Below are 9,942 nucleotides of genomic sequence, written 5' to 3'. Positions count from 1 at the left end.
TATGGTTCAGAATGAAAAATACAAAAGCTAATGTATAGGTAGAGACTCAAATAACACAAATTATACTCTTTGTGTGAAGGGAGACATAAATATGTGATCTGCAATCTTTAACAGGGTGCTCAATTGTTTTTGAGGCAATAACGTGAGCTGTAAGTGTCAATGTGACTAATAAGTCACTGCTAGAAGACAACCCAAATTCCGGAAATGTTGGGATTTGAATAAAATGAAAACTAAAAGAATTTCAAATCACTTGAGCCAATATTTTATTCACAATAGGACATGGAGAACATAACAAATGTTTAAACTGAGAAATTTTACAATTTTATGCACAAAATGAGCTCATTTCTAATTTGATGCCTGCTATGTCTCAAAATAGTTGGAACGGGCGCATGTTTACCATGGTGTAGCATCGCCGCCTCTTTTCAAAACAGTTTGAAGACGTCTGGGCGTTGAGGTTATGAGTTTCTGGAGTTTTGGTGTTGGAATCTGGACCCATTCTTGCCTGATACAGGTTTCCAGCTGCTGAAGAGTTTGTGGTCGTCTTTGACGTATTTATCGTTTAATGATGCGCCAAATGTTCTCTATTGGTGAAAGATCTCCTACTACTCCTACTATGAAGCTATGCTTTTGTAATAGCTGCAGTATGTGGTTTTTGTGGTTTCGTCCTTGATTTCCAACTAGAATGTCAAATTTGGACTCGTCTGACCATAGAACACTTTTCCACTTTGAAACAGTCCATTTTAAACGAGTCTTGGCCCACAGGACACAACGGTGTTTCTGGACCATGTCCAAAATGGCTTCCTTTTTGCATGATAGAGCTTTAGTTAGCATCTGCAGATGGCATGGTGGATTGTGTTTACCGATAGTCGTTTCTGGAAGTATTCCTGGGCCCATTTAGTAATGTCAATGACAGAATCATGCTGATGAGTGATGCAGTGTCATCTGAGGGCCCAAAGACCATGGGCATCCAACAAAGGTCTTCGGCCTTGTCTCTTACGCACAGAGATTTCTTCAGGTTCTCTGAATCCTTTGATGATGTTATGCACTGTAGATGATGAGATTTGCAAAGCCTTTGCAATTTGATGTTGAGGAACGTTGTTTTTATCTTATATGTTTGTTTTATTATTTTTACGCACTCTTTCAGATTGGAGAGCCTCTGCCTATCTTTACTTTTGAGAGACTCTGCCTCTCTAAGACATCCCTTTTATGTTACAGACCTGATGTCAGTTAACTGAATTAGTTGCTAGATGTTCTCCCAGCTGAATCTTTAAAAATGTTCTTGCTTTTTCAGCCCTTTGTTGCCCCCGTGCCAACTTTTTTGAGACCTGTAGCAGGCATCAAATTTGAAATAAGCTCATTTAGTGGATAAAAGTGTAAAATTTCTCAGTTTAAACATTTATGTTCTCTATGTTCTAATGTGAATACAGTATTGTCTCATGTGATGTGAAAGTCTTTTATTTTTCATTTTATTCAAATTTAAAAAATGTCCCAACATTTCCGGAATTCTGGTTGTACATTTACATGATAAAAAGTTTTTTTTTTTAACTTGTTTTCTTATATTGTACATTGCTGCTGAACCTTATTTCACCTTCTGCCGGAAATGTTCTATTTTTTTAAAGCCCCCTTCCAAAACACCCAGTCTTCTGTAATTGGACAGTTGTGGCCCAGTCTGTTGTGATTGGTCAACAGCTTAGAGTGTGTGAAAAATATAGCACCCTTTACCATAAATGATGGCTACTGGCCATCCACCTTATTGGAATGGTCAAAGAGCCAGTCCGTGAACACTCAAGTTGTGTTAGCTATAACACATTCTTAGCTAATCTTGTTGTATTGTGTTATTTTAGTAAAATCATCTGCTGAGGCCAACTGCAGATATAGATATTCATATATGCGTATAATTATGGTAGTGTTCACAGACTTGTTTTGACCATTTTTAAACAGGGTTAGATTTTATACTGTATGTCTTAAGTGTTCACATTTTACCTTTTTTGTATGTCCTTGATTTCTATTTAGAGATAATTTGACTTTGAGTGAGACTCATGATATGGACTGACAGCAACACTGTATTTTCCACATCGACGCAGACATACCATATATGGGGGTGGGAGCCAAACAGACTTTCAATCCTGAAAATGTCTTTGTCTGTTATCTGGTAAAAACCTTTCTATTATGCGAGTTATTTTGACATTGCTTGGCATGCTGTAAGCCCCTCAGAGCAAGAACAGTGCATGGGTCACACTTACATAAGCCACTGACTCAATCCAGCCTTTCCTTTTTTTAGTGTCACACTGTTTGAGTCTCCGGGCGAGTGGTCGTGTATTAATGCATGGATTTTTGTGGTAGCGAATGTTGAAGGTATTCATGGTAATTGCAGTGTAATTTCTCTTTGTATATCATATAGTATCAGATTGCCAAAAAATTAAAGGAAACATTTTTATTTAATTCTTGTTTTGCATTTACATTTTGCATTTACAAATGATAAAAAAAAAGTATCAACCGCTCACCCTTCAAACTGTTACAGACACAGTCACATGACCAAAATGAATAGAAGAGGGAAACGTTGTGGGGCGCAGAACTGAAAACAACAAAGGAAAAATCAAAAACAGTGCATTAAGACAGCAGCGGCTGAGTGAATAAACAGATTTGTGAGCTCAAGTCAGTCAACATTTATGTTGAATCATTCATTTCCGACTGTCTCTGTCTCTCAGAAAAGTCGTAGTATGTTAATAAAGGAGCATTTGATTTACAATCGAGAGAAACTTTCAAGATTGTTAACAGGGATTGATACCTTTCACCGAAAATCACCATTTTGAATTCAAAATAGGTCATTTGTGTGATTCATGTAGATCCCATGAGACTCTGAAAACTATGCTACTTCATACTCAAGTACAAAACAGGGCTGAAGAAAAGGCAATTTTGTAAAATGTTATAATAGAGATTTTATGTCTAAATGTAAATCCAAAAGCAAAACATGTCAAAATATTATATTAAGGAGTGGAAACAGCAAATGAGCCAATGAATGATCCTCTGCTGCAATCTACTTAGAAAATAGCATATCATATGGTACTTAGAAATTACCAATAAAATTGAGCTGTCAGATTTAGTAGAAATTCAAAATTGATTCATCCAGATTGTAAAAGAGCACACTGGAAGCAGACTTGCTGTAGCCTGAGTTGATTAGTGATGAATGTTATCCACACTATCATGATCTTATGTCCTCTGTTGCTTTTTGCCTTTTTCTCTTTTCTGTTTTTCTTCACATTTGTCATGTTTTCTCTCCTTCATTTTTTTCTTCAGGTCTGTTTTCTCATCTTTCAGAGCAGGAATCTCTTCTTTCAGCTTCTGAAACCTCTTTAGATCAGCACAGAAAAGTACCTGAGACCCAAAAACACAAAAATAATAAAAAATAATGTAATAATAATAATAATAATAAAAAATACCATAATATTAATAATAATATCTGATGAATGATGTGCAGTGTTACTTACAGAGTGTGCCCAGCCTGCATAGGGACCCCAGAGTTTTCTAAAAATGTCACCTGCAAAAGAGGAACAAAAAAATCTCATTTACTTTAAAAGTAAAGTAGATTTTTTTGTGTGTCAGTCCAAAACTCAAAGGCACAAATGCTACACTGCTGTGGGTGGTTTCCAGTGCAGGGTATCTTTTTTGGGGTACTAACCAATCTCTTTGTAGACTCTATCAGTTAAAGTCTTCTGGCTGCTCCCAGCAGCAAAGCTGTAGTCACGTTTGGCTATTTGCCACACATGTGTGTCCACAGGAAGAGCCTCAAACTTATCCAGTGACATCAGACATACACAGTCAGCCACCTGATCCCCAGCAAACATAGATTTCACAAATGTAAAATAATTATGATAAATGCAAACATTTAATAGCTAGAATGATCAGTCCAAAACAGGCTAAAATAAATATAAAATAAAATATCTCATGGGAAGGGAAGTATGCAGAAAAAGGGCATATGCCAAAAGCATACTCTATGCAAGTATACAAACAAAAACTGTTGCACTGCATTGTAAAGAAAGTTGATGACAGTTTGTGGCTTGCAGCAAAGTTGAGAATGCTACTTGTGTTGCAATTGCAAGTTTAGAAGTTTCATTCATGTACTTGCAAAGAATATTTTAATGCATAAATGTAGAATAAATAATTACTTTGAGACCAACTCCAGGAAGAGCTCTCAGTGCATCTCTGGCCTGCAGGTAGGGGGCGCTGCGGAGCGACTGGAGCCAGTCAGGGTCATGAGAGTTCACAATGACTTGTGAGCTCTGCTGCAGGAAACGAGCACGGTAGCCAAAACCCAAATCACGCAAACGCATCTCCACACTAGGATCTGTCACATATATACAATAATTCAAATATTAAACATTAAGTACTTTTATCATTTTGGATTATGATGCATCAATGATTTATTCAGCTGCCAAATATTGTATATAATGATGGTAAACAGTTAAACTGTAAAAAAACAAACCCTTATCACAGGCAACCCATTTCTTACATATAATGTACGGTATGTGCCATTTTCATGTCTCTCATATCACCATATGCTCTTTTGTTCTCACATTAATAAAATATTATTATTGTTATATATTTAACCCTTGTGCATCAATAAAAAAAAGTTACACTTAGGTCCATAGTGGAGAAAAATGACCATGTCAAAAAAACTGTCGTAAATTGGAAGCTTGGGAGCAGAGACTTAAGTTTGGTCTCATTTTAAAGAAGCCCCATGGCAGATTATTGTTGAGGTAAAAAAAAGTTTAAAAAGTGAAACAAAAAAAAAGTTATACAGGTTTAAGTTTATGAAAATGATTTATGAACAATATTTTGTTATTTTATGAATATTTTATATATGAAACATGTTGAACTCTAAACCTGCTAGAAAATCAAAGCCATAAATCTAAACAAGCTGTGTTCCAAATTTGAGGTTGATATCTCAAAAATGGATTTGTGGTTTACAGTAGAGTTTTTCTTTCTCAAATATTACAAGCACACACATACCATCCACACTCTGACATCTATACCAACACACCCACACAATTATAGCTGCATTATTTATCCAACTGGCTCTATAATACGCAGAAGCAGAAAACAGGAATAAAGCGAGTATTTGCTTTATAGACCAAACCTGGAAAAATGGCACCATCTGGTAAAAAAACTGTAAAAAATAAAATTTTGAAGCCTTGCCAACAGAATGAAAGCCTATTAACAAAAATTGCATCATTTTACAGTTAAACGGCACTGTGATTAATAATAGCAGTTTTAATGGGTTTCAATGGGGACATTGGGGAGTATTTTTTGTACGGAGGGTAAAATAGATTTTTTGAAGGAAATGAGGGTGAAATATTAAAATTCCAATAAAAATAAACACCTGAGCCAAAGTTTATGCAGTTGGCATTAACACATGCACACTTATAACAAAAAACAAAACTGAAATGGACAAAAATGTCCATAAGGTCGCACAAGGGTTAAAGGGATGGTTCACTCAAGTCCATAAGACTTTCATTTATCCTCTAAACACCAAGATAATATTTATGAAATCTGAAAGGTATCTGTCCCACCACTGAATATCCATTCTCATAAAACTTTTACACAAAAAAGTGAATATAACTTACGTAAAACCTATATCCATATGAAACAGTTTAATACTGAGCCGGTTAAGGCAAGTCCTACGAGAGACATGATAATGTTTTATGATGAACCGATTTAATTTCAGCTTTTATCAACAACATATATGAAGCGCAAGAACAAATCTCACTGGTTCTTGCAGAAGCTCAAATGTGCTTGCATGACATACGAGAACAAATCTCATAGTCCTCACACATAAAGCAAGCAACGTTTTGGGTAAATGGACTTCCAATGGAGGGACATAAATTTCTCAGATTTCATTACGATATCTTCTTTTGTGTTACAAAGATTAACAAATGCACATTTTTTAAATTATTATCTATAAAAGTAGTAGAACTGCCAAGGATAATTAGCAGTATTGAACTTAAACCCATTCGATTAGCTATTGTGTTCTATGAGCGCTAGTATAGCTACCTGTAAGAGCTTGCAGAGGGGGGAAATCATGATAGGCCACGTCATCAAGCTTGCAGAGGAGAGTCCCGAGTGTCTGACACAGTCTGTCGACCATGCCCTGAATCCGTGAGATGTGATTATTCGAGCTACAGATGAATGAGAAAAGACACTCCACGGGGTCTTGACGCAACAAACGCACTCCTGAGATATTCAAACAGACAGACGCAGAAAAAAAAGTGTTTTGTATTAAGGACCACTGTTCAAAAGACCCTTTCTTCTATATTGTTAAAGGTGAACTCAGTATATTTTGGATTATGTTGCACATGCAAATATGTCAGTTGTCTTGGATCTATATTGACACCTAGCAATGCTAATGCAGCCTCATGCAGAAGTGAATATTTCAGTTTGATGTTACTGTAAAGTAGTTGCACTCAACCATGATTAATCTGTTCCTCGAAAGTATATTCCAGTGAATGTACATATTTTTCAAAATTATTATTCAGTTCTATATGTGCAAATCTTCTTTGAATGAGAGAAAAATTACACCTGGTGCAGCTTAAAAAGAGAAAATCACATATTGTCCACAATTAAGAAAAAATTTACTATTCACTGCGCCTAAAATGTATAATTGCAGAAATAAATACATACGTTATATTGAACATTAATGGAGCAACAGATTTTGTGTGAAAATAAATCATTCAAGTTGTTTATTTTCTTATGTTGTACCATATATATATATATATATATATACAGTGGTGTGAAAAAGTGCTAGCCCCCTTCCTGATTTTTATTTTTTTTGCATGTTTGTCACACTTTCATTTTTCAGATCAAACAAATTTAAATATTAATCAATGATAACACAAGTAAACACAACATGCAGTTTTTGAATGAAGTTTTTTTATTATGAAAGGAAAACAAAATCCAAACCCACATGGCCCTGTGTGAAAAAGTGCTTGCCCCCTAAACCTAATAACTGGTTGGGCCACCCTTAGCAGCAACAACTGCAATCAAGCGTTTGCGATAACAATGAGTCTGTTACAGCGCTGAGCAGGAGTTTTGGCCCACTCATCTTGGCAGAATTGTTGTAATTCAGCCACATTGGAGGGTTTTCGAGCATGAACCGCCTTTTTAAGGTCATGCCACAGCATCTCGATAGGATTCAGGTCAGGACTTTGACTAGGCCACTCCAAAGTCTTCATTTTCTTTTTCTTCAGCCATTCAGAGGTGGATTTGCTGGTGTGTTTTGGATCATTGTCCTGCTGCAGAACCCAAGTTCGCTTCAGCTTGAGGTCACGAACAGATGGCCGGACATTGTCCTTCAGGATTTTTTGGTAGACAGCTGAATTCATGGTTCATTTATCACAGCAAGTCTTCCAGGTCCTGAAGCAGCAAAACAGCCCCAGACCATCACACTACCACCACCATATTTTACTGTTGGTATGATGCTCTTTTTCTGAAATGCTGTGTTACTTTTAAGGCAAACACTTTTTCACACAGGGCCATGTGGGTTTGGATTTAGTTTTCCCTTCATTTAAAAACTGCATGTTGTGTTTACTTGTGTTATCTTTGACTAATATTTAAATGTGTTTGATGATCTGAAACATTAAAGTGTGACAAACATGCAATAAAATAAAAAATCAGGAAGGGGGCCAACACTTTTTCACACCATTGTGTATATATATATATATATATATATATATATATATATATATATATATATATATATATATATATATACACACACACACACTATTTTACTTAATGTCAAACTAAAGTCAATATTTTGCCTGAAACAGGAAAAAGGCAAATACATTTTTCTAAAGCCTGTTTTACTTTTACTACATTGTATGGAAGCACCATGAACATTTAGGCAAACACTGTATTTGTGTTCAGTGGAAAATCATATGACATAACATGAGAAAATTATAAACAAATTTAAATTTTTGGGTGAACCATTCTTTCAATGAGACATGTACCTGTGAAGATGTCTGCTGTAAGTTTGAAGTGTGGATCCACAGTGCTCCAGTCCCTGTAGAGATCCCCTAATTTAACACCTAACTGGAAATAGTCCCTCAGAAGTTCCTCCTCTTTGTTGTCAGGCTCTGACATCACTGTGCACAATCCTGCCTCTTCCTGCTTCAAGTCAGTCTTTCTTTTTGACATCTTCCCCAATAACTGCTCCTCCTCTTCCACCTTCCATTTCTGTCTGTTTTCTGTTCCTGGATTTATTTGATGACTGTAAACATAGTACCATAACATATCCTCTGTTTGTGTTAGTGTCCACACTTTTCCTCGCATAACTCCTGTCCAGTGATTATCTGCAGTCTCACGCCATCTAAAAGGATGGGCAATATGGTCATACTGTAAAATGAAAAACTAAACAGAAGTTCATATGCATTATTAAAAACACAGCTCGTTTAATTCTAAGGCTTTATTCAGAATGGAATACTATAGTTTACAATACTGCACAGTGCTACTGTATTGTATGCTGCTTACTGTTTATTTAAATACTGCCCATATTTGAGGAGGTGGATACCAGCCATTTACACACAGATATCTTAAAGGTACAGTACAAAAAAAAAGGCATGAGCAAACTTAAAAGTTTAAGGCAACCCACTTCAGCAGATTTTTGAGTTCTCTCAACATGATGTTTTAATTTTATACAACAAAAAGTTGAGAAACTCAAAAATCTACAAAAATAAGTTTAGAAAATTCACAAATCTGCTGAAGCTGGTCGTCTTAAACTTTTAAGTTTGCTCAAATTTTTTTTTTACAGTGTATCGAAAACATTCTGAGGGTCGGAAAGGGTGTAAAATTTAAATTATATCTGACTTTGGAGTAAGAAACAATTAACTAAATTATAACTAGACATCAGGGAATTAATAAAATGCAACAAAAACATAAAATGTGGCCCCTACACTCTTAAAAATAAAGGTGCTTCACGATGCCATAAACGGACCTTTTTGTCTAATTGGTGCCATAAAGAACCTTTCTGTTTCACAAAAGGTTCTTTGTGGCAAAAAATAGGTTCTTCTACATATTATAAAAAGGTAAGAAAGAGATGGTTCTTTAAAGAACCTTTGACTGAATGGTTCTTTGTGGAACCAAAAATGGTTCTTCTGTGGCATCGCTGTAAAGAACCTTTTAAACACCTTCATTTTTAAGAGTGTATAAGAAAAGTTTCTGTTGAGCACAGCGATGAAACGGTAGTATATAGTTTACCGGAACGTCTGACCACATCCCAGAGTGAGATCCAGCCGAAGCTCTGACCGGGGACATGACAGTGACCGCCATGCCTTACAACCCGCAGAGAGCAGAGCATGCTGGGACATTATGTAGCTCTGTTCCTTACACCTTCAGGACAAATCAAGTCAGCTACTGTGATAACAAAAACACATTAAAGGAAAGAATAAACTAAAGCAGATGAAAATACATGCTACTGAACACACAAATCTATGGTTTGCACATAAGAAAAGTTCAAATGAATAAGGTCTGTAGCTTACAAAGAGACACAAATGAGACAGACTATGCCAGTATACTTAATATATCTTCGTGCATGTACAAATGTATTTTGTAGTCCATTGGGTTGTTGCTAGCTAATGTGTAATGCACAATCTCCCGAGACGCTCGACGGCTCAAAAAGAGAAATCCTCCATCAAGGTGCATTCAAATCGCAGTTTGTTTGTTTTTATACTAGATGTTTTATATTGGAATTATCTCAATAAATTATTTATATCTACTAATAATGCCAAGGACTGGCATCTGAGATACAAATCGAAACCGTCTAGTAAATGACGGTGATTAGTCCATCCTTCTTCTGCTTTTTCTTCTTTTGAGATCTGCGGCAGACTGGACACATCATTATTCGTATTGCTGCCCTCCTCAGTTTATTTAAAGAACTACTCTTAGTGG

General features: G+C 36.0%; 1 protein-coding gene across 2 annotated transcripts; it reads right to left on the bottom strand.

The window, feature by feature from the left end:
- Nucleotides 1-2,421: 2,421 nt before the first annotated feature.
- On the bottom strand, nt 2,422-9,871 carry LOC306848376 (N-glycosylase/DNA lyase-like). 2 transcript variants are annotated; one of them, XM_079382887.1, is made up of 8 exons: nt 9,534-9,871; nt 9,253-9,408; nt 8,007-8,365; nt 6,052-6,231; nt 4,167-4,345; nt 3,680-3,827; nt 3,489-3,538; nt 2,422-3,375 (listed from the first exon to the last, which is right to left on the bottom strand). In XM_079382887.1, exons 2-8 carry the CDS (start codon nt 9,360-9,362, stop codon nt 3,211-3,213), a joined length of 1,191 nt encoding a protein of 396 aa, XP_079239013.1. In that variant the 5' UTR covers nt 9,363-9,408; nt 9,534-9,871; the 3' UTR covers nt 2,422-3,210. The 2 variants fall into 2 exon arrangements, with proteins under 2 accessions (XP_079239013.1, XP_079239014.1); XM_079382888.1 differs by having other exon boundaries at nt 9,570-9,871.
- Nucleotides 9,872-9,942: the final 71 nt, after the last annotated feature.

This window comes from Barbus barbus (genome assembly GCF_936440315.1).
Source record: "Barbus barbus genome assembly, chromosome: 28".
In the NCBI taxonomy this organism is placed as follows: Eukaryota; Metazoa; Chordata; class Actinopteri; order Cypriniformes; family Cyprinidae; genus Barbus; species Barbus barbus.
The sequence above is the reverse complement of the archived record's forward strand: the minus strand, read 5'-3'. Positions and strand labels throughout refer to the sequence as shown.